Source organism: Hyperoodon ampullatus (assembly GCF_949752795.1).
Source record: "Hyperoodon ampullatus genome assembly, chromosome: 10".
Taxonomy (NCBI): Eukaryota; Metazoa; Chordata; class Mammalia; order Artiodactyla; family Ziphiidae; genus Hyperoodon; species Hyperoodon ampullatus.
Window position 1 is genome coordinate 79,633,598 of NC_136923.1, and position 25,977 is coordinate 79,659,574.

The 25,977-nt window shown below is 37.2% G+C and overlaps 1 protein-coding gene across 2 annotated transcripts in view; it reads left to right on the forward strand.

The window, feature by feature from the left end:
• Nucleotides 1-25,667, forward strand: part of TFAP2D (transcription factor AP-2 delta) — a gene marked incomplete at both ends in the record, with an annotated part of 53,455 nt that extends 27,788 nt beyond the window's left edge. For both annotated transcript variants that reach the window (XM_079713786.1, XM_079713785.1), the window contains 3 exons: nucleotides 3,236-3,377; nucleotides 9,223-9,336; nucleotides 25,448-25,667. In XM_079713786.1, coding sequence (XP_079569912.1) covers nucleotides 3,236-3,377; nucleotides 9,223-9,336; nucleotides 25,448-25,667 — 476 coding nt within the window. The remainder of the gene's footprint in view (nucleotides 1-3,235; nucleotides 3,378-9,222; nucleotides 9,337-25,447) is intronic.
• Nucleotides 25,668-25,977: the final 310 nt, after the last annotated feature.

Here is a 25,977-nt window from a genome sequence, read left to right on the forward strand (position 1 = left end):
TTTCACTTCTCTTACTATTGCACAAACAGTAGAGGGGGAAAAAATATATATATACACACATATATGCATATGTGTGTATGTGTGTGTGTGTGTATATATATATATATATATAATAGTCTCATATATATAATAGTCTATATATAGAGACTTGTATATATTGTATATATATATAGAGAGAGACTTGTATATATTGTATATATGTAAAAGAATTTCTTAAGTTTTTATTTAAATATCTATTTCTGTGTCAATATTGCAATATGAAGATATATCAGTTCACATAACTCAATTTGCTGTACAAGGATGACGTTATGAACAGTGCTATTGGGTTAGGTGCAAAATTCTTCTGAGTCCTAAGGTCACATGAGCTTATCTTCTGGTCAGGTGCTGTAGCCATTCTTTGATGGGTCAAGCTTTAAGACTTTTTACCTCAGATTTGAAATTTATTGAATTATCTCCCTTCTGTCATTTTCTTAGCAAAAATCACCATCCTACATGGCATTACAATGTCTCTTTTTAAAAAATCTTCATGTCTTTTCTTCTGCCAAATAAGCACACATTTTCTTTCCTATTTGGTTAGGGTGATAAACTGCTGGTAATAAGTGCTTTAAAAATATTGTTTGTACATTGCAATTTATCCAAAAATGTGACCCCCCTCAATAATTAGCACTACCTAGACTAGTCAATATAGAGACACTTTTCATCCACTTTTGTCATCTTTCTGCTTAAAATGGAGGAAAAACGATGTTTTCTACCACAGGAATATAAAAATCTTAACTAAAGACCTGCTGCTGCTTTGAAACAGACTGAGGGGGAAATCATGATTGGATAGTTCACAAAACATTATCTGATCTAATACGTTTACCACATAGTCATATTTTTATTGGACTCTTCCAAGGCTTGGAACAGGGCTTCTCACATTTTGTGAATGAAAAAAAGTTGTTAAAGACTCAGGGAATGCATGAAAAGGATGAATTACAATGTTCGTGTCTCACAGTAACATAAATAAAAATTAAACACACTTGTATAAACTCGAGTCTAATTTTAATGTGTGGTTAATATTTGCACACACTGAAACTTCAAATCAGGGTATTAACTAATATCTGCATAGTCACAGTGGAGATTTCCATAGCCTAAATGTGCCTTTCTGTCAAACAAACAAGGGTGAGAACCCCACCCGTTCCTATTAGCTCTGTGGGCATAAATCACATAAATAAACCATCATTGAAGAGCCCTTAGTCTTGTTCCTTCTTCGCCTTAATACATATAAGGGAAAATTTTTGAGATAGAAGATTTTAGGGAAAAAGAAAAACTCACAAACAAATATTGAACGTCATTATTTACATTTTTTACAATTAAAAATCCTAAGAGGAAAACATATATCCAAGAAAAATTTAAGGGACAAACACTCTTAGGATTATATTTTTTCAGCTCTATACTGTTCTAAAATGTTTTCCTGTTTTCCATTGTTGGTAATTTTTTAGTCATTTTTATAAATATGAGTTTCCCAATCTGAAAGATTAATATTTCTTTGTTTTTAGAGAAAAAAATAGTATCTTTACTAAGGAATGTTTCATTGATATTAACTAGCCTATTGTGTATATCTATAAACTTTTCCTCCTTTTCTATAGTAATATTAATCATTTTTACTTCTTGCTGATATTAATTCATCGACTACTTTGTTATTCTATGAATATAAAGCAGGATCAAATCCATTACTTTGGCCAGTCACCAAACAAGTGTCATGAGGTTTGGTCATCAAACATGACTAGTTTTTAATTTCTTCATGGCAAAATTTGATTGACTACGTAGCTGTTGGATCACCTCTCCATGAGTACCACCTTCTCCTCTTTTGAACTTGTGTCAAACGTTTTATCTCTCACATTTATTTGATACTTGTAATACAATAGCTTGTATTATATATAATATCAATATAATGTCAATGAACATGTACAGACTATAGATAATGCTTATGTAGATGCAATATAACTTATAAAGTGCTACTAAGGTGTTTCTGGATTTGTTGTTGCTGTGACTACTATCATTGATATGATCGTCATCTTCCTAGAAACAGGGACAATCTTTGGTGCCCTTTTATATCTGCCTTTACTCCTCCCTAGCACCTTGCCTTGAATGAAGTAGGTGCTCAATATATATGTAGTGAGAGCTTGCTTTTTTAAAGTTTTAATGGTCAGGTAAGTACTGGCTTGATTGAGCTTTAAAAATACTGTTGTTTGGGCTTCCCTGGTGGTGCAGTGGTTGAGAGTCCGCCTGCCGATGCAGGGGACACGGGTTTGTGCCCCGGTCCGGGAAGATCCCACATGCCGCGGAGCGGCTGGGCCCGTGAGCCATGGCCGCTGAGCCTGCGCGTCTGGAGCCTGTGCTCCGCAACGGGAGAGGCCACAGCAGTGAGAGGCCCGCGTACTGCAAAAAAAAAAAACAAAAACTGTTGTTTTCCAAACTGGAGTCCATGGCCAAATCTTACCTTGCCAATAAGTCATTTTTACCCCATTTCTTTCAGATTTTGTGAAAGAACAAAAGTTATTTATCATTATACTGTACTTAAGAAGCACTGTATTTTTTATAAGGTACTGAAGAAGTACTATACATAGTACTAAAAGGTACTGAGGCTCACCATAAAGCCGGATAATGCTAGTACCATAACTAGGCAGTATAATCTCTTTAGCAACATAATGTGGTGAAATTGATATAATTCAATTATTTCCCTTTCCAAAGTGTTCCCACTTCTTTGAAAATTTATGTGGACCTTTTGCCAGTGTTTTGATAGGTCTCATGGAAAAGATATCTGAATATTTAGGATACATTGAGAATAGGTTGTAGGTTGGGCAGCAACAAAATGACATGCCCTAGAGCTTTTCCCCCAGGGCATTCATGTGTAAGATCTCAGATGCCCATCTGGTCTAATGGTCAGAGCCTCCAGGGGAATCAAAACTCCTAGACTGTGCTTCTGATTTTCCCCCTCAATTTCCCACATACCCCTGCCGGGTAAGTAGCTTCTGTTTCTCCATGTTTCTTAACCCCACCCCACCCCCAAAGCTCCTTTCCCTTGGATTATTTAGAATGAATAGGAAAAATGATCCACATGACCACAACCAGGAATGAGGCTTGAGGAAAGAGAAGGTGTTCCTCTTGTTGAATTTGGACATTAGTGAGAAACGGACTTTTATTGTCTTCCAACGAAATTAGTGAGAAACTGACTTTTATTGTCTGCCAACAGGGGAGGCGTTACACTTGGCTCGAGATTTTGGCTACACTTGTGAAACAGAGTTTCCAGCCAAAGCAGTAGGAGAACATCTTGCCAGACAACACATGGAACAGAAAGAACAGACAGCAAGAAAAAAGATGATCCTAGCGACCAAGTAAGCAGAATGGGGAAGACTGTGTGCGTTCATCCTATTTTTTTTTTTCATTTTCTTTGAATGAGGGAAACAGTTTAGAAAGCACCTGGTCTCTAGGGGGGGTCTCACACACCAGCAGCTAGATGTATTAAACAAGGACTTCCCCAACATTGCACCCATAGCAAGATTTGCAAACTGTATAGTGATGGAGCTACCACTGACACTGACAAAAGTTCTTAGAAAACCTCTTCGGAATAGTAGGAATGCCTAACATGTTTAAGAGATGTAGATTCCAGGCAAATATGCTGGTTGGTTGCTATGCAATTCGGTCTAAGCCACTCACTGTGCCTTAATAAATGAGGAGAAAGATCTTAAAACACTATAAGTTCTCGGAGAATGTGAAAAATTGAGGACCCAGATGCATGAGAGGTAACAGAGAGACCTCTGGGATCAAGGATTGGCATCAAGGATTGGCATCAGTGCCCCATTTTTTCTTGTATATAATTAAGCAAATAATCTCTGAACTGCCCCAGCCCCTGTAGTGATATTGTCAAAAAGAAAAGATAGAATGTGTGAGAAAGCTCCTGAAAATTGTAAAAAGTTCAATTAAAATGTGAATTAAAATAATGAGGGAAATGATGTGGAAAAGGGGAAGCTTTCATAAGATAACTTCAAACTCCCTCAAACTTGAAAGTTCTTTGATAATTAATGAAAGAACTACTATTTACTGTGTGAAAACCCAGCAGAACCTTAAGTACTACTCAAATCACGTTCAAATTTTTAGAGGACTTCTAAAAACAGTGCATGTTGGGACTCCATGCTTCTACTGCAGGGGTTGCGGGTTTGATCCCTGGTCGGGAAACTAAGATCCCGCATGCTGCACTGCATGGACAAAAAAAAATTTAGATGAAAATCTTTCAAGTGGTAGCTAATTCTTGCTCTCTTCTCTTTACTAAAACAAGTTATTGCTACAGATAAACCATTAATAATCGCATTTAATTTCCTAACTCTATATTCAGATTTTAGAACTAAGAGTCCCAGGTGGTTAAATTATCATTTATAAATTAGTTTCTTATTTGGGGAAAACTTTTAAAGAGAAAGTGTGTGGTAGGTAGTGTTAGAAACATTGCTTCTTAGAAACTGATTTTTTAAAATGACTTTACGATATGTTGGCTAAAATGTAAATGTCTCAGAATGCACAAAACCAAAAATAAATATTCCTCCTTCTACTACATCTAAAGTAACATAGATCTTCTTATAAACTTAAGGTTTTGTATGGCATACCTACCACTCAACAGGCTTGCCCAGGAAATGTTAAGTCCATTATTTGGGGTTTGTGCTGCTTGTGGCTGTCACTGTTTGGGTTTCAGATATATTTATTCATTGCTCTTATGAGAGTACTAGATAATTCTCTCATCTTGCCCCAAAGAAAAGGGCAATGAAAGGTGGTGGCAAAAGAAGAGAAAAGACAAAACAAGGAGATAAAGGGGAAAGGAATAGCAGAAAGACAGAAGTAAGACTAAGAGCTAGAGAAAGAACATTATAAGGGATATAACACTTGGATTTAAAATTTTGAGAGGAGCTTTGTGCTAGGGAAGCTGCTGAACACTTGCTAGTAGAAAGACCTAAACCTAGATTTTTTGTGCAGTTTATCTCCCTGGGAGGGGGGCGGGGGGTGGTCTTCACTTCTACTTTGCTTCTACTTTTTCCCTCTTCCAAACAGTTTTTGACCCAGAGGGGTCTTCATCCTCCATATTTCAGTTTTTCCAGAAGGAACTGAAAGTACATTTAGTTCGTTAGTTTGTATCCTTAATGTAAATCTCAGGAGACTATAACAAATTGTTACAGATCAGGAGAAACAGACAGTGCTAGAAGTTAGGTAGTATCTCCTAGGTGTTCCCAAAGCATATCATTCTAGCTGGTAGGATTTTACAAATTTCCCAACATGCATACCCATGTGATACCTCTGAATGATACTATTAACCCAAATACTAATTATCCAAGAGAAAACACCTTCATGTTTCCTACCTCAAAATTACTCGATTGTGGTTTTATCATGCATTTTCTAAGACTTTCACCCCCGATCCAGAGAAATCCTTCTTGTCTTCCTTCCTCCAGATTTTCAAACTGTTCACTCCCACCATCCACAGCAAGGCCACCATTAAATTTCCAGACATAAGTTCCCATTTTCTTGGGAATTCCCATCACTCTGTTTAAGTGTTTGGGAGTCAGTGCATTCAAACTGATGTTGAGATTTTGTTTTCACAGAAGTAAATGTTAGAAGAACTTGGGAGAAGTAAGAGAAGTGCTTTCATATTTGTCAAAGTTGTATGGAGACATCTATTTTATAGTAGTGGATTCAACTAGGGAGTAGTATTTCCCTTTTACATGGGATCTAAGTAATGTATATTATTTTAGGTGATATTTTGAACTTTGATTTCATGAAATATTTCAAGAACATGTAATTCTCTTTGATCCCTCTGCCCATAGCTGGACGTTTGCAGACCATTAAATGTCAAGCAAGAATTGAATTCACTAATTCCAATTACTTTAAGTAAGAGTAAATAGGCTATAAACATCTAGAAATTAGGAGACAGACTAAATGTTTTGTTTTTGTGGTTATTTATAGCCATTCCATCTCCTTATTAGATCATGTGAAACAAGAATTGAAGAATCGGAGACTATGCAGTCATAGCAAACATACTCAATACAAGTAGTCATCAATATAAGTAGATAAATTAAGGGTGTGTGGGAATAAATGCCTTTCTGCAACATATTAATGGCTCCAACATGTATTCTGAGTAGTTTCTAAATTTTCCAATGGTAAAGCATTGGCTGTTTTCAATTAAAATGCTCAGTGTTGAAATTAAATAATCTACATGGATATTCATTACATTCTAATCAGTTCACCTTTGTTCACAAGACTGTGACAATTGTATCAAAAATATATACAAAATTCAAAATCCTTTAGATGAGAGATCCAATTGCTGATCCACATGGGCACAATGGCTTACATATTTCTTTTTTACCTCTATGAATAACAGATTCTGTTGTATTTAATTATATTGCCGAGTATACAACTGTAAGAAAGACTCATTGATTAAGTGCCGTTACCCTCCTAATTCCTCTTTATTCCCAGTGCTTTGTTGAATAACCAAATATTTTCGTGTAATTAGATAATTATTTAAGGGAGTAATAGAAACCGAGTTAGACAGTTTTTGAAATCTAAAAATGTACTGGACAAAACATTTATTTGATTTATGAAAACACATTTAAACCCCTTCATTGAATTTAGAACTAAATATGATGAACACTTGATCTGCATTAGGGTAAAGCGGAATAGTTAGCGAGTTTTAATTTTTACCATAACATTAACAGTCAAAAGGAGAAACAGAACTTTAAATTCAGACATCAGCTAAAAAATTATATCCTTAAGAACAATGACATAAGTGATAAAGTTAGAATTTATGATTCATCGAAGATCACCTTGTGTTATGTAATTCATAATGTGACATTTTGTTTGGAGAAATAAGAGTATTTCTTACTGTAGCTTCATAAATAATAATTTAAATAAGAATAAAACTAAGCATAAAAATAATAACTCTGTAACTGTCATAATGTGATGATGATAATTGCCTAAAGGAAATCTACAAAATTGTCATCTGTTTTTAAGTCTGGAGTCTGTCCGAAGTCAGTGAGTTAAGCAGAAGAATCAAATATCAAGGTTGAAAATTCTGAAACTTCTCCTGATACAGCTTCATGTGTGGAGTAGTTGACTTGCTTAGCATAAGTTACATTTTTCCACACTTGCCTTTTCCTCATTTCTTCCTCAACTTTAAGTTTATTGTAACTTGCTCTGTTGTTTAAACAGTAAAGAAGTTGATTTGCCAACTTATACATTAGTTTATTCAATTATCTGAGAAATTCCCATATCATAACACACAAAGTAAAGCAATGTTTTAACCTCCATTTAAATTTTTAATACATTTTAATTTGATAGAAAATTAAGAGACCAGTCGTTAAACAACTCCAATATTCCTTTGTAATAATGCATCATACTGATGACCTACCATGTAGTAATTCACATTGCTAGTCTGAAAAATGATAGCAAGAGTCTGTATTTTAAAATTTAGTAAGACATCTTCTAAAAATAAAGATAACAATACATCTAACTCTATTAAATAACATAAAGCGCAACAGATAACGATGCCCCACCAAATGTCATCATTTGATGCCAACAAATAACATCAGCATTTAATTTAAGTTGCTACTCGTTAATTAAAAATAGGCAATACACCTGAAAGTCAGCCAACTGAGTCTAACTCAGAACAGAAAAAGTGAGAAGTTCAGATCAAATATTTTCAGTGGAAGTACACACATGCACTGTTAAAACATGCGTTTAGATGCTACATCTGAGACTCAACCAAACATTAGCAGGGGGGTATGGAGGATCCTGTTTGATTTAGAGCAGGTAAAGACTTATCTGTTTGTTTGTTGTTTGGCTTTTCCTTTCCCTATGACCCTCTTTTACTTTCACCTCTGTTCGAAATGAGTAAGGCAAATTCTGTGAAATGATGATATTTGAACACTGGCATTAAAACTGAGACTCATTGCTTGTAAAAAAAAAAAGGTCTCAAATGATCTCCAGAAGAATTCGATAAATATGGGGTACCTTATAATAAACAAGGCTCCTCTGATTTTAACTCAATGGTACGTTATTTGGGCTTCAAGACATTTTGTCCCTTTGTAGTAGTTTTTTGCTTAATGACACAAATGCTTTGGAGAGGACTTAGTGGCTGGGCCCATGGAGTGACTTTCACTTGGAATAATTTGACCCTTCTGTACTTGATTTTGGCTCCATAGGTAATTATAGTCAGGGCTACATTATGACATTTTGTGACTGCCCATTGTAAATCCAGACAAAAAAACCTAATCACTATCATATTATGCCTTGAATATGGAGTGGTTTCACTTAGTTGATGGATTCTTTTGAGCAATTCCTCAGCAGTCTTTTACTTCACTCTTCAGCTTCTGCATTAATCTAGTGTTTTGTTGTTAAAAAAAACCACACACACACGGTTCCTTCATATGTTTGCTTCTTCAGACATATCTTTTGGACTATGTATCACAAGGGCTTTACTGTTATTGAACAATCATGGTAATATGGTAATTAAAACTGAAACCAATGATCAGAAATCATAATCATTTTAATTAAGAAAAGCAGCAGAAAAATGCCCTTGCTGATACTTTTTTGCAAGAAACTATCTTACATGGAGCACAATGTAATCATTTTTCTGAGACAAAATGAGGCTAGTAGACTAAATTTGGGTGATTGTCTACTTCAAATATTAAAACTACAAATTTAGTCCAGAAGAGTCTGAATTATAATGAAATATTGGGGAAAGGGATTTCCCAAAGTCTACTTGAATCATGGCTCTGAAATAAGCCTATAGCCTGATTTAAACTTGTTTACAAACATGATACCCCACCCCCAGAATCACATTTTAATTTTTTTAAAAGGAATTATTAATTGTGATCCTGTTGTATAGATTTTTCCCTTATACTGATGTTAATCTATGAATATTCACCTTAAAAATGAACATTGGTTTTGTCAATGTTCATGGACTGTTACTCACTTGAAAGGTTTCATGATCATCTTGAGAGCATGATCAACTTGAGAGCATAGTTGCTATTGTAACTCATTGTAACCTCATCTGTATGTTGTAGATGGTACTTCAGAGGTTGCTTTATGTTATTTATCTAGTCCTCTTTTAAAAGAGAAAACAAGCCTTTGAAAAAATATCATGGGATGAAATTAAAGCCCCATTTCAAGAGTTCAACTTTAATTTTGAATCTTTTATTTTAGACAAATTTGTAAAGAATTTCAAGACCTCTTGAGCCAAGATAGATCACCGCTGGGATCCTCCAGACCCACTCCAATTCTAGACCTTGACATCCAGAGACACTTAACACATTTCAGGTAAGACTGGTTTTTCAATTTGTTAAGACTCTCTTTTAAATTGTTAAAGCCATCTTTATTAACCCAGACATGTTTGTAGTCCTATCACAGTTCCATTTAGAGATAAAACATATGTATATATATGGTGACTGCCTGAAATTTTTGAAATTCCAAGCACCTAAGAACAAATTGTAAAAATATGGGGCCTCCCTGGTGGCGCAGTGGTTGAGAGTCCGCCTGCCGATGCAGGGGATATGGGTTCGTGCCCCGGTCTGGGAGGATCCCATATGCCGCGGAGCGGCTGGGCCCGTGAGCCATGGCTGCTGAGCCTGCGCATCCGGAGCCTGTGCTCCGCAACGGGAGAGGCCACAACAGTGAGAGGCCCGCGTACCACAAAGAAAAAAAAAAAAAAATAGCTCAAGCATGAAGCACTTTGGATCAGAAAGTTTATATCTTTGTGTGATTTCAAAGAACCTGTGACTGTGAGCACTATTATTTCAAACAATAGCACTTTTAGATCAGGATCCTGAAATCCTTTACACAGTTCTTTACCTTGATTAGGTGAATCGTTGAATGGGCAGACGATGTGACAGAAACTAATGGGACATCCTAGACTGATTTTCCAGGAGTACGCTAATGATTTCTCTGCAGTTAGAAACAGCGCATGGTTCTTAAGTTAGACCACACAAGCATATTTTAAAGAACCCAGGATGTATTATTGAAAGTATATCTTAAATTTCATTTTCTGAAATTCTTTGGAAGAGAATAGACTATTTTTCTTGGTTAATTTATGCCCTGGTTGCAATGTGGAAACGAACATGATAATTTTTCAGGTGCCTTCCAAATGTTAAACTCTAGAATTCTAATGCCTACATGACATTTCTCATCAATAAAAATGTTTATTTATCCGCTTTTTATTATTATCATTTAGTTTAAAAAAACAATGGTAAGGAAAGACCAACATAATTAAATTTCAAAATGCTTTCAATACCTCTCAATGATTATAATGCTTTTGAGGAAGATATTCCATTATACAAAATAGTGGATATTTAAGGAAATTGGAATTTTATCTGCAACATCAGAGACTTTTAAATAAAATACTTAATTTTTCATAATGTCACAATACTCCTCAAGGTGTAATAGACACATCTCTGAAGACTAAAGGATTTGTTTTCTAAAAATGCACCAAATGTAGGATAAGTTCCCAGGACTTTTCTTCTACCATTCAATTGGGTTAGTGAAGGTGAGTGTACTAAAACTGGGAGAAAGCATAGTGCTCAAAAGTTAAGAGCAAAAGACTTTGGAGTCAAGAGAACGGTCTTCAAATCCAGACCCTTAATACATTTGAGCTGGGTTATTTGGGGTAATGTATGTACTCTTCTCAAGCTTTTCTTTCCCTAGCTTTTAATGGAATAAGAACCGCTCCATTACATGGTGGTAGTGAGCTAAAATGAGAAAATGAATACAGAGTAAGCATTCAATAAATGATATACTGTTTACTGCACCACTGATCCAAGTTTAAAAAGTACAATATCTAAATATTGTACTTTTTGCCATATCTATTTAAAATCCTTGCCATATCTATTTAAAAAGTATCATATCTGTACAAATGTTTTCCACATTTTTATTTGTATACATACTTAAAAGATTAATAGTTTTTACAGAAGTTCAATTCACAGCTTAATAATTTTTACACAAGTTCAATTCTGGATTTAAGAAAGTTTGTTGAGTTACAGATTTACTCCAAGAAGGAACTTACTGTTGGAATACAGAGAACTGGGGCTCTGTGTCATGTCTGCTAGGTCATTTCCAATCACAGAGGTCACAGCCTTTATTGGACAGTGAGCTGTCCTTTTTCAGGCTCAAAACAGACTACGGCATCAATGGGTAAATTGGGTATCAGCTACAGTGTAAAATAAATAGGCAAACTATTTGTCTGTTTAGCGTACACACAATCTGCTAATTTGTTGATACCTGAGTCATTTGCCAACTTAATGCCACAGAACTCTTTAGAGAAAACTTTCATTTCTAAACTTGAGCTGAATGTTTCCTACATGTGCTTTATATGCTCTTTGGTTCCTCCCCATGCAAAATATAGTAACAAGCTAGTCTAGAATTACCCAGAGAAACTAGTCTGATGTTTCCCAGAGAAAAGCTAAATATATGGTAAATTGCTCCTCCTCATTCTCTGTAAAAAAGAGAGATTACATTTTGGGTATAAAACTCTCAAGAAGATATATGGCTGCAGATTCTCAGTCACAACAATTTGAAATGTACAGCCATATCTTAACACATTTAACATTACATGGTATATCTACTTATAAATGTATCACCTATAAAACTTTGGTATTATTATTGATATGTTGAGTAGTTTGCTATCAGAAAGTTATGACTCCCATTTATTATGCTTTTGTAATGTTGGTGAGATTTTTTCATATATTTTGCTTTAACTACATTCTGATTATTTATTTAGATGAAATCTTCTGGATTTCACAATGGCGGGTAGTATGACATTAAAAATCACTTAACCAAAATTCACTTTACGGCAAATTTCCTTAATTATATCTTTTTTAAAAATTGTAATTAAAAAAACACAACACAGCATTTACCATCTTAATCATTTCTAAGTGTACAGTTCAGTAATGTTAAGTATATTCACATTGTTGGGCAACCAGTCTCCAGGATTTTTTTCATTTTGCGAATCTGAAACTCTATAGCCATTAAACAACAAATTTCCCCTTCCCCCCAGCCCTTGGCAACCACCATTCTACTTTCTGTCCCTATGAATTTGACTAAATACTTCAAATAAGTAAACTCATACAGTATTTGTCTTTTTTTGATTGACTTATTTCACTTAGCATAATGTTTTCAAGGTTCATCTATGTTGTAGCACATGTTAAATTTCCTTTCCTCTAAGACTGAATAATATTCTATTGTACATGTATACCACATTTCGCTTACCCAGTCCTCCATTAGTGGATACTTGGGTTACTTCTACCTCTTGGCTATTGTGAATAGTGCTGCTCTGAACATGGGTGTGCAAATATCTTTTGAAGATCCTGCTTTCAATTTTTTTGGATATATGTCCATAAGTAGAATCACTATGTCCATGGTCATTCTATTTTTAATTTTTGAGAAAATGTCATATTGTTTTCCAATGTGCCTGCACCATTTTACATTCCCACCAACAGGGCACAGTGTTCTAATACCTCTACCTCTTGTTATTTACTGTTGTGATTTTATTTGCGGGGTAGATAGTAGCTATCCTAATGAGTGTGAGGTGATATCTCATTGAAGTTTTGATTTGCATTTCCTTAATGATTATGTTGCTAAGCATCTTTTAATATGCTTGTTGGCCATTTCTATGGCATCTTTGAAGAGCTCTTTATTCACATCCTTTGCCCATTTGTAAATCTGGTTATTTGCTTTTTGTTGTTGAGTTGTAAGAGTTCTTTATATATTCTGGATATTAACCCCATATTAGATATACAATTTGTAAATATTTTCTCCCACTCTGTAGGTTGCCTTTTTATTCTGTTGTGTTCTTTGATGCACAGGGGTTTTTGATGTAGTTCAATTTGCCTATTTTTATTTTTGTTGCCTGTGTTTTTGGTGTTATATCTGGGAAATCCTTGCCATATCTAGTGTCATGAAGCTTTCCCCCAACTGTGTTTTCTTCTAAGAGTTTTAGAGTTTTAGGTCTTATGCTTAGATCTTTGATCCATTTTGAGTTAATTTTTGTATATGGTGTAAGATGTGTCCAACTTTATTTTTTTGCATGTCTTAAACAATATTCTTTTAAACAAAAGTTTTAAACATGGTTGACATTTCCAATTAAAATCCAAATTTAATTCTCCTGATGTAAACCAAATTTAAATGTGTGGGGGTTTTTTGTATTTACATTGTGCATTTATTAAAAGTAGCCTCAATAAAATATCTTAATAGGACTGTAAAATCAGCTTGTTGCCTGACCTTGGAAAAATACCTCACACTTTAAAAGTGTAGCTCTTAAACCTGGGTTCATAGTGGAATTTCCCTTAGAGCTTTTTAAAAGTCTTGAGGCCAAAAAAAAAAAAAAAAAAAGCCAAAAAAAGAAGACAAAAATTCCCTGACTGTCCAGTGGCTAGAATTCTATGATTTCACTGCCAAGGGCACGGGTTCGATCCCTGGTTGGGGAACTAAGATCCTGCAAGCTGCATGGCATTGCCAAAAAAAAAAAAATCTTGAGTCCTGAAGTACACTTTTAAAGATCTGATTCAATAGGTCAAGTCTAGGATTGGACTCAGGCATCTGTATAATTTGCAAAACCTGAAGTTGATTCTGATAATTAGACAGCTTTAAGAACCACAGTCCTAGGATATTCCTAGACTATTAGCTTCTTTTCCCTTGACATTTCTAATTCTTTTTTTTTTTTTTTTTTTTTTTTTTGTGGTACGTGGGCCTCTCACTATTGTGGCCTCTCCCGTTGCGGAGCACAGGCTCCGGATGCGCAGGCTCAGCAGCCATGGCTCACGGGCCCAGCCGCTCCGTGACATGTGGGATCTTCCCGGACCGGGGCACGAACCCGTGTCGCCTGCATCGGCAGGCGGACTCTCAACCACTGCGCCACCAGGGAAGCCCTCTAATTCATTTTTAAAGTGACATTGAGAATTATGTAAAGTTCTGTCTTATACTCTAATGAATTAAAGAGATTCTACATCTATTATCCTGCTAATAATCTGGGTAACAATGTGTTAGCATGGAAGGTGTCTCTTTCATAATTTCCTACTGACGGTGGTAACTTTAATTTGAAAGAAGCATCAGCTCAAGAGAAAAATGTGTTAGAAAGGAAACATATCACATCTGGCGTTGAAAACAGTCCATTAGCAGAGTCTGATTTTCCACTGTTTTTGCTGAGTGCTGGCTGGGAAAGAGGTAAGGAGAGAGTGTGACTGGATAAGCATAGAGACGAATCTAATTAGTAGCATCAACTAATGCTACTATTTTATTTCGTCAGAATCTCCTTCCCAGTGCAAACCACTTGAATTACATCTTCCAGGGTGGCTGATTTGGTACCTGGAGAACCATGGCTTACTTTCAGCAGATTGAATATGTCTAGGTAGAGCTAGGGAATGATCTGGCCTTGTAAAGCCCAGATAACTACTTCCAGTTTTCTGTGGTAGCTGACATATCAGGGTGCTCTGGGAAACTGTGGGGAGAGTAGTGACCCTTCTTGTGATTGACTCACAGCCTGGAAAGCTGCTTGTTTCTATCAAAATGACAGGAGGCAGGTTTATCCATTATTTATAATTTACTGAGTACCATCCAAAGTGTATATTGCTTTAGAGAACAGAGCAGACACCACAACATCTACTGGAAAGGGGAAGACAATTGATTGAAATCTGCAGAAGTCCCCACAGACACAGTTCCCCGGAATGGTGATGGCAATTAGACCAAGGTGGCGTGGGGCTTCATGGACAGAACAGACTCAGCTCAGATGAAACCAGAGCCCTAATTTTCTGAAATGTTAGGAGTTCCCTTCTTTGAGATCTCAAGAAATCTTAATAACTTTGCCCTTCTTTGTGTCTTATGTTCTTATAATATCCTTGAATCTAAAGTCAAGCAAAAGCACGTTGAACAACGTAAATAAGGGGAGGAAGCAAGACTATTTTTAATGCTCAGTTCAGAGAAAACAACCTGTTGGAAAAATGAGGTTGTTTTCTTTCTCAACACCCACCTTGGGAGCCTGATATTTTACCGTTTCTTGTATTTTACTGTGCTAATGGCAGGTGGTGCAAAGATGGCTAAAGGATTGTCCCATCTTTAAGTACTTCTGAAGTGGAAGACAGTTACATACAAAGACTTAAAATATAACATAGAGAGATTATAAGAGTGTTAAGTAGAGTGCAGGTAATTACCTGGGATAATTGGGAAAGGATTTCCCCCCCCCTTTTTTTTACTGTAAATATTTTTTATTGAAATATAGTTGATTTACAATACCGTGTCAGTTTCAGGTGTACAGTTTTACATACATATGTATTTTTTTTTCAGATTCTTTTCCCTTATAGGTTATTGCAAAATATTGAGTATAGTTCCCTGTGTTATACAGTAGGTCCTTGTAGGATTTCCTCTGTCTATCCACAGTACTTAGTACATAGTATGTGCCCAATACCTATATGTTACTAAATGTAGAATATGATACTAACTCTGTTATGTCTTGCATATATTCTCCTCTGGTTCATTCCCAGGGCCTTGGTGTTTTAATTGGACCATGGGCTGGGGAACTGAAATGTTCAATGTGCTTAAATTCTTCTATTTGAGTCACAAAGTATACTGACATCACATCTTCTTAGAAATAGACCCTCCTACAACTCCCGTAACACTTGGGAAATAAGAAATGCATAGGCTGTCCCAGATGTCTTTGTTTGCTGGAGATTAAATTTTCATCATTGATTCTCAGTGTTGGAAGGCCCCTTAAGTTTCCCACTCTCCTCCAACATTTGGATCTTCCCTCCAACATCCCTGTCAAGCTGTCACCCATCCCAGGCTTGATAACTTCCAATGATAGGCTGCTCTTTTCGTGCCTCAGCATCCCTTCTATCTCTGACAACTCTATTAGAAATGGCTTCCCTCCGTTGGGGCAAGATCTGTCTCCCTAACATCCCACTACTTGGGGGCCCTATAGAGTCAGTTTAATCCTGTTTCCCTCCCAGTTTCTAGAGGCAGCGCTCATGTCTCTCTGAATTTTCTCTTCCTGGGCTGTTCATCCCCCTTCTCTTTGTGTTCTACATATGACATGCATTCCAGCCAACTCAACTAGAATCTTCTAAGTGCTATGTGCTTGGCAACACACTGAAGATAGGATGTGTGTCTCTACTTAAATGTGAGCACGTCTTCTCCAAGGAGCCTAAGATGTGTATAGTTTCTGTTTTTTGTTTTTATTTTTTCATTTTCTTGGGATGGGAAAATGGTGGGGAAGGTAATCAGGAGTGGATGATTTTATTAATCTTGTGAAAGCATTTTTAGTGTCAGAAGAGAAATAAAGAAATTTCAATTAAATCTCTAATCCCAAAAGAAAACATCATAAAATAAATTACATGCCTAGGCTTAGATTTAAGAAACAGAATTATTGACTCCTTCAGGATGTTCTGCCAGTTCAAGGGGACTTCGAAGACCATTTTATTTAAGAATGTTGGAAATAATAGGCCTGAATTGTGAAGGAAAAAAAATCCTATGTTTTCCAAACTTAAGCTCCTTTAGGTAAGGCTGAAATTAAACTTTAAAACTTTAACCTAGACTCCAAAAGTGCACTTACATTCTCAACTGCAAAGAAAAACATACCTGTAAGTGGTCTTATTCACTACTTAAATAAAAAAGGACAGCCTGTATTTACATAAGAGAAAAAAACCTCTTTCCCTTGAAGTAAAACTTTCAATAGAAAAAAATGTAGACTATAAAATAAAACAGGCAACAGTTTTCAATTCCTTAGCAGATACGTAGAACCATGGTGCCCTTCTTGCATAAATCTACATTAAATTACTTACCTTTATTTAACATTAGGCAGGAAATTAAAGTGTAAATCTGTTGCCAGTATTTATTGTACTTCACAAAGTGCGTGGCCCCAAACCAAATGCTGCAGGAGATACGAACATAAAAACATCTATTGCAAGTCATTTGATGACATTTTAATGGATTTTTAGGTTCAGCACATAGGAGACTAGTAATTCAAACAAGAGAAACCAGAAGCAACTGTTTCTAATAAAAATTTGCAAACATTGTCCCCTAACAATTACTTGTGAATAATTTGGTAAATTTGTATTTAAATAATTTCTATCTTTGTTGATCTGTGGGTTGGGGGAGAGACAGCACGAAGTCATGGGAAATACTCAGAATGGATGTCAGGGCGTCTAGCTCAGTCTCCTCTCAGTTTCCAGCTGGAAGTGTGGATTTAGAGCAGACATTTACTAGTCTGGCCTCTGCAGGTTCATCTGTAAATTGACAACAGTTAAGCTGGATGATCTGGAAGGCTCCTTCTAAGCTTCTTTATTCCATTCTCCATTTACTGCTCAATCAATCATTTATGATGTGTTTCCATGTGATCTCACTTTCTCTCTTTATGTTTTAGCAACTTGTTCATTTAAAAAAGTCAACAGTTGATGGAAACTATATATTTGGTAGTGAGCATACTGTTGTATATACAGAAGTAGAAATATAATGTGCACATGAAACTCACATAATGTTATAAACCAAGGTTACTTCAATAAAAAAATTTCCCCAGAAGTCAACAGTTGACTAAATTCATCTAAGAGAGCACAAGTCCTCAGCTTAGCATTTTCCTTCCTGTATTCTACAAAGAAAATATGAATTGTCTGATAGGGAGGAATATAAGGACATGGTTAATTTATCCCAAAAAGCTCTATTTCCATATGTAAAAAATAGGGTGGAGATATTTAAAAAAATGTCTTTACCTTCAAAAAATTGACTTGGATGTGATTGACTTTGGTCTCTCCTAATGTGTGTGCAATGATTATACCCTTAGCTTCCTTTGCTAATGAGATGGAGTGAAGTAAAATGGAATCACAAGGACTCAGAGTAAGTGGCTGAGAAAAACAGGAGAAATGTGACCTTAGAGTGGTGGATAGGCAATCACGTCTCCCAACCTGGCAGAGGTTCAGGACAGTCATAAATGCACTTCTCCAAAGTGAGTTTCATAGTCCCATGAGCTGCTCCTTGAAAGTGTGTCATGGTCAAGTGTTTTTTTTTGGCTCAAGAAACCCTGACTACCATACTCCTCTAGAGGTACGCCAATGCAATTGGCATATTATAAGCTCCCAAAACTGTTTTTGAATGGAAGGAATGCTTAGCTTCCTGTCTCCAAAACTTGATCACATAAACTGTTTTTTTCTCAGAATACCTATTAACATTCCATGGAACTAAGGTTCTGCAGAAGTTCTTGGGGGAAATGCTGGAAAAGTTCATCTTCCTCTTTTACCCAGGGAGGATAACCAACCCGGTATTTAGGTGTCATTTCTTGGCTCTAAGGGAACACGCCTAACTCCCTAGCTACATTTAAACTATTCAGTACTGTTTCTAAAATACTGATGTTTTGGATCCATCCCAAACCAACTAAATCAGGATCTGTGGGGTGGGACCCGCACGTTGGCATTTTTTAAAATAAATTCCCTGGGTGATTCTTGCATGTATCTAGGGTTGAGAACCACCAGCTAAAGAAACCATAGAACATTTGTGGGTGCTGACAAGGCCTTGCTAACAAGTGGGTTGCTACTCACTACCAGAGAACCATATACCTTAATTATGCACCTCAATTAAACTCCATTTTAAAAGCCCCGGGGTCTAGGGGATAATACAATTTATGTAGAAAATAAACACAATCAGTCAGTTTCCTTTTTCTCTGCTTCCTCAACCAGTTTGGCTACAAAGGATAGATGCCATCAAGTTCTGGGTGCATAAGACCCAGCTGCTTTCCTCAGGCTGAGGTCTCTTCCCATGACCTATATTCAGGAGTTGTGCCACTTCAGAGAGATGAAGCATCTTCCCCTCATGATTCTGAAAAGAACTAAGGTTTCGCAGAGAAGCCCCACAATCCTTTGCTGGTGTTCTCCAGGGTCTGTCTCCCAGCCTCCTGCCCTCATGGCTGTTCTCATGAGTGGAAGAAGGCATTTTTCCATCTGCCACGTAAAAGAGTAGTGAGGAGTACAGACTGAGCCTCAGGCTACAGCTGGACCTAAACCTGCAGTCTCTGAATAATCCAGGAGAGAAGGAAAAGGAGGCTTGTCTTCCCTTTAAATCTTGCTGCCTGCATGCCTCCCAGAGGCCGGAAAGCAGAATTGAGGTTGATAACAGTGGCATCTCTATGCTATTCGGAAAATCAAAGGTACATGAGACCAAACACCCCCTGGAATGATGCAACATAACAAAATAATAGGAACGATAGCCCAAACTATTTCAACCTTTACACACACCAAAAACTTTTCCAGATAGAAAGTTGAAATTTGACACAAAAAAATCAACTTTTGCTTTAATTATCCAAATGATGATGGTAGAGTATTTTCTCTTGATTTTCAGTCTTCTAGCTTGTAGTATAATAGTATCTACTACTTCCAGCTTTTTGTATCCCAAAAGCTAGACGAATCCGTCCTTGGTTGTCAGACACAACTGAGTGAGGCAGTCCTCAGTGGCGAATAGGAATGAGACTTTTATTTTCCTTTTAATCCTGTTAAATCAGTGTTCCCTTAGTAGGTGGAAAGGATGTGTTTGAGCCCAGGCCCAACTCTTTTTTTTTAATTCAAGTATAGTTGACTTACAATATTATATTAGTTTCACGTGTACAGCACAGTGATTCAGTATTTTTACAGATTATACTTTATTAAATGTTATTATAAGATAATGACTGTAATTCCCTGTGCTCTACAGTATATCCTTGTTGCTTATCTATTTTATACAAAGTAGTTTTATCTCTTAATCCTATAACCCTAACTTGCCCCTCCCCCCTTCCCTGTACCCTCTGGTAACCACTAGTTTGTTTTCTATATCCGTGAGTCTGTTTCTGTTTTGCTATAGTCATTCGTTTGTGTTATTTTTTAGATTCCACATATAAGTGATTTCATACAGTATTTGTCTTTCTCTGTCTGACTTATTTCACTAAGCATGATATTCTCTAGGTTCATCCACATTGCTGCAAATGGGAGGCTTTAATTTTATGTGTGTAGCTAATACATACCACGTCTTCTTTGTCTATTTATCTGTTGATGGACAGTTGGGTTGCTTCCATATGTTGGCAATTATAAATAATGATGCTCTGAACATTGGGGTACATGTATCTTTTTGCACTAGTGCTCTCCTTTTTTTTTCTGGATATATACCCAGGAGTGGAATCGCTGGATCGTATCGATAGCTCTCTTTTTAGTTTTTTGAGAACCCTCCATATGGTTTTCCCCCAATTTACATTCCCATCAATAGTGTATAAGGGTTTCCTTTTCTCCACATCATCACCAGCCTTTGTTATTTGCAGACTTTTTGATGATAGCCATTCTGACAGGTGTGGGGTGATGTCTCATTGTTGTTTTGATTTGAATTGCTCTAATAATTAGCAATGTTGTGCATCTTTTCATGTGCCAGGCCCAACTCTTGCCAAGATAGGAAGAATTCAAGGGAAGATTCCATAGGAATTTGCTTTAGGCTATGTTTTAGAAAATTGCCTGAGTGGTTTAATTTGAATTCGTTTAGACAAATCAATTGAAGTGATGATAAAACATTTCTGAAGGACAATTAGAGCAATATGGAAACAGCTTTGCACCATGTCTCTAGCGGACAAGAAAGCTGGTGAAATGTAAACCATATTTACTTAGATTAAGGAAAGTTAAGCAGCTCTTGTTCCTCTGGTATATGTTCATTCAGAATCCTATATTAACCTATATTCCAAGTAAGCACTGAAGCTTTGGAGAGTCTAAAGATAAATACGTGAGGCCTTGTCCACAAGCAAAAGAAATTCATTTAGCCAGAGATCATAGGGAGTTTGTGAAATTTCTATTATATGGAAGTCTCCTGATAACTCCTCATCATTAACGTCAAATAGTTTGTAAGTATAAATACTGTTGGAGTTAAAGATGGGTTGTTAATAACACCTTATTAGCAAAATTACATGGGGAAAAAGGAGAAAGGATTATAATTTATTCTTTTTCAAATAGCAATCTCTTTTCTACCATCCTCTATTTTCTCTTTCATTTCTGTCTCAATTTCATTTTTAATCCCACTGATAGAGAATACATTTTGAGCTGTTGCAATATATTTTCCTTTAAAAAGTTAAAATCTATATCTATAGGATGTATTCAGGTTAATAAAAACAGCATAAGTCAACAACATGTACATGTGCACGCACACTCAAACAAACACCGTCTCCCTAGAAAGGGCGGTTCTACCCTGTGGTATCTCTCCAGTTGCTGAGATGTGAACACACTTTAACACTTAGGGGGAAAGTCAAAAGTAGAGCTTCACCTCTGGATCCAGCAAACAGCCAATTTGAAGAGATGGTTTATGTGGAAGAAAGATGCTCTAAAGAATGTTAATTAGGAAGTCTAGCAAAATAGGAGTTTTTAAAACCATGAATAAAATTAAGAAGATGACTTAAATATAAGTTACATTTTCTAGAACATCAGGTGCATAAACTTCAACAGTCTGGATTTTCTCAGCAGGTGTCTGTCAGAACCTTCCTGCTCCTCAGGGTGAAATTAGTAATAGGAAAATTAAATCAATGAGCTGGAATCTGCTTAGACAGAGAGAGAATAGTTCAAGGTAAATGGAGTTCTAAGCCTGACTAGCTATGATCCGAAGCTCACATTTTGATCCTCCCTTCATGGTTTAGACTTACTGACTTGGTGTGCCTTTTCCCTAAGAATTGCTTGAGTCAACTCTCTCCCTCTTTCAACATACTGCAAACAGATATGTTTTCCTTAATCTTTCCTAAATTTCACATCATTGATTTAGCCCACCAACTAAGCTTTTTACCACATGAAGGTATTTCAACACTTTGGTTCTGCTAACCAGTGCAGGAATTTTTCTCTCTGTTTTAATAATAGCCATTAAGTTACAAATCCATGACACTGTCAGTCACATTGTCAATTAAGATGTGGAGCAGAGTGGGATTAATGGGAAAGTCTTGCAGCACTCCACTGGAAACTGAGGAACCTTTAGCCCTTGTTAACTCAATTATTACTGAAGCCATGCAGCACTTCAGCGATCACTTCTATTTCTTAAATATTAGCCCTTAAATTAGTAATAACCCATTACATGAACAAATTGCAATAATCCCATTCAATGGAATACCTACCAGCAATAAAAAGAAATAATCTATTGATAGAGGTAAGGAAGGCCATCAGTCAAGAAGGGATGCCAGCCTGAGAAGTTTTCATTATGGCAACCACTCTTCTCGACATGGAAAAGTAAAACATTTATACAGACCCATCTACTTTGTATCTGGCCTTTTAGAACCTTGGTCTTAGACAGGAAAGTGAGTAAGAATGATCTTCCAGGTCTACGAGCCTGCCCATAGAACAAAGTTAAGTTAGAGAAGCTGAGCTAAAACTGCCAACAGAATGTGATTTCTCACAGTGAAGATGTAAAATGCACCCACAGCCTGAGAGGAACATAAATAAGCACAGAGGCAATACGGAATTTCTCAGGCAGATTATTTAACATTTCTGGATATCAGTTTCTTCACCTGTAAAATGGAAATAATAATACTTACTTCTTACAGTTGTTGACAGGATTATGTGAGGGGGTACAGAATAAAGCATTTAGAACAGGGCCTGGCATATGGTCAGGACTCAAATATTGGCTATTAACCTTAATATTTACCCAAGTGGAACTAAATTCTGTATATTTAGCCTAGATGAAAAGGGGAGTCACAACTAAGAGAACATGGTAATAGAGAGGAAAAACAAACTATCTAATGGTACAAGGAGCCCTGAACAGGAATAAAACAAGAGAAAAGAAGCAGTTTGTGCCCAGGGCCAAGCATCTAGACACTAATAAATGGCTTTATTTGGTTCTTTTTTGGGGGTGTCGCCATGATTAGTTCTTCTATCACTTCAGTTAATTCCATTTATGTCCCTCCTCCCTGATTAAGTCCTAAAACATTTGGATTCCCCTCTACTTATATCATTGTAGAAATAGAGCTGTTTTCTTGCTCAGCAATGCAACATCTGCATATGCTTGAACTATGATGATGCCTTATATTACAAACTTTGGTATACATAGTTGGCAAAACATTGACCAGTCTTGTTTTCTAAATAATTGGAGACTGAAATCTTTTTTTCTTTTTAACATATGTTAATTATGACTTAGGCATAGGACAGGCTTTGTAAAATGACTGGATGAAAGATGGTGGCGGGCTTCCCTGGTGGCACAGTGGTTGAGAGTCCGCCTGCCGATGCAGGGGACACGGGTTCGTGCCCCGGTCCGGGAAGATCCCACATGCTGCGGAGTGGCTGGGCCCGTGAGCCACGGCCGCTGAGCCTGTGCATCCGGAGCCTGTGCTCCGCAACGGGAGAGGCCACAACAGTGAGAGGCCTGGATACCGAAAAAAAAAAAAAAAAAAAAAAAAAGATGGTGGCAACCTATAAAATATAAAGGACATGGAGAAAAATTTACTCTCACCATGAACCTCCCACAGCCAACAATAGCTACCATTTATTGGAGCACTTCCTGAAAGTCTGGCATCATCTTGAGTCTTATGTGTGTATTAACAGAGCAACAACTCCATGTGCTAATATTATTATTATCACCACTGAGGCATATCAATAGGCTGCCTGATGGGCTTCCCTGGTGGCGCAGTGGTTGAGAGTCCGCCTGCCGATGCAGGGGACACGGGTTCGTGCCCTGGTCCGGGAAGATCCCACATGCCACGGAGCGGCTGGGCCCGTGAGCCATGGCCGCTGAGTCTGCGCGTCCGGAGCCTGTGCTCCGCAACGGGAGAGGCCACAACAGTGAGAGGCCCGCGTGCCGCAAAAAAAAAAAAAAAAAAAAAAGGCTGCCTGAGATCCTAAATCCCTCATCTGAAATATTTTAAGATCTTGTGATTTTTGCCCCTAAAGATTACATACCCTAAGAAGGATAACTAGCTAGTTAACAGATTGTGAAGGATGGTACTATCTGATTTTAAAACTGCTAATGGGACTTCCCTGGTGGCGCAGTGGTCAAGAATCCGCCTGCCAATGCAGGGGACACAGGTTTGATCCCCGGTCCAGGAAGATCCCACATGCCGCGGAGCAACTAAGCCTGTGAGCCACAACTACTGAGCCCACTCCCCCTAGAACCCAAGTGCCACAACTACTGAAGCTTGCTTGCCTAGAGCCCGTGATCCACAACAAGAGAAGCCACCACAATGAGAAGCCCATGCACCGCAACAAAGAGTAGCCCCCACTCGCCACAGCTAGAGAAAACCCACATACAGCAACAAAGACTCAACGCAGCCAAAATAAATAAATTAAAATTAATTAATTAATTAATTTTAAAAACTGCTAATATCACACTAACTGTAACAACCTAGGACTTGTAAGCAATTAATGGCTTCATATATTGAATATACAATATATATGCCATGTTATTTATAGATAGATATATGCATGGTATATGTCAGTCATGTTTTTCTATATTTTACAAGATATGAGTTATGGAGAGAACCTGGCAGTGTCACTTCAGAAACAGTGGACGCAAATGAACCATCTGGGTGGGTTTTGTTCACAGAAAGAGTGAATCTACACTTATATATTTGTTCAGCTAGAGATGATATTTGTTGTGGTTGGAAGGGCTACCGATGCTGAAGTTGCTACAACCCTCCCTATGCTGGCTCACTAGTTATGATTATTAATGAATTAGTTAGCTGCTGAAACCCCCCAAAAGAGTGGCTTCCATTAGATAGAATTTTATTTTTCTCTCATTTAGGAGACTGGAGGTGAGTAGGTTCATGCCATCTTGTTTTGTCCTCAGCTGCACAGCTCCATAGCTATTTTGAGAGGAAACAGAAGGCACACCCTTTCCTTTTAAGCAGATGGGAATTGCAAACATCACTTCCTCTGTGGTCTATAGTGGAAGGATTAGTTCCGTGTCTAAACTTAGCGGCAAGGGAAGCTTGGGAATGTTGTCTCCAGCTTGATGGCCTTGTGCCCAGATAAGACTCCATAACCTTGAAGAAGAGAAGAATGAAGTTAGAGGAGCAGCTAAACATCAGGCACACTCAGCCAATTTTGATCTCTTCTTGTGTGATATATGCTTATATAAGCATATGTGCCATTCTTAAAAACGAGATGATTCCCACACCATAGAAAGTTGTATTTTCTGGCTTTCTGAATGAGATAGAGACTCAGAGTCAAGTCGTGTGTTAAACACTCAGACCTGCTAATAATCAGTGCCTATCAAGTCTATCAGTGATGTTTTCTTCCAGATAGTCCCTGAATTTCTTATTGTTCAGAGCAATACACTGACTTGCGTCTACCTTCCACAATGCTTGGCGCCGTTTAGGATCACAATAAATGCCTGTTTAATGGACTGTTCTGGATTAAATGGGGGGGGATTTGTTGCCCCATATCATACTGCAAATTGCTCATCTCTTTTTCCTACCGCTTCTCATTTCCAGTTTGATCACTCATGGCTTTGGGACCCCAGCAATATGCGCAGCCCTAAGCACTTTCCAAACAGTCCTCAGTGAAATGCTAAACTACTTGGAAAAACACACTACTCACAAAAATGGCGGAGCGGCGGATTCTGGCCAAGGACATGGCACCTCGGAGAAAGCCCCCCTGCGGAAAACTTCAGAGGCTGCTGTGAAAGAGGGCAAAACAGAAAAGACAGACTAGCTACATCAAACAGAATCTATTTCCAGAGAGTCTTGCTGCTGATATTTTTTCTAATATATATCATTGAGGGTGATTAATCTTCAGTGGACCAAATCTCTGCCCTCCCCCAACCCTCCATAAAAAACAAAAATGGAAATGAAAAATGAAACAAAAAAGGACAAAACCAAAAAAAAAAAGACAAAAAAAAAGGAAAAGAGCAGTGTAACTGTGTGATGAAATTGTCACTTTTTCATTTTATGTTATGATAAACTTCTTTTGTGCACGTAATTTATTGTTCCGAATTATATACATCACAGTTTTTAAGCACTTC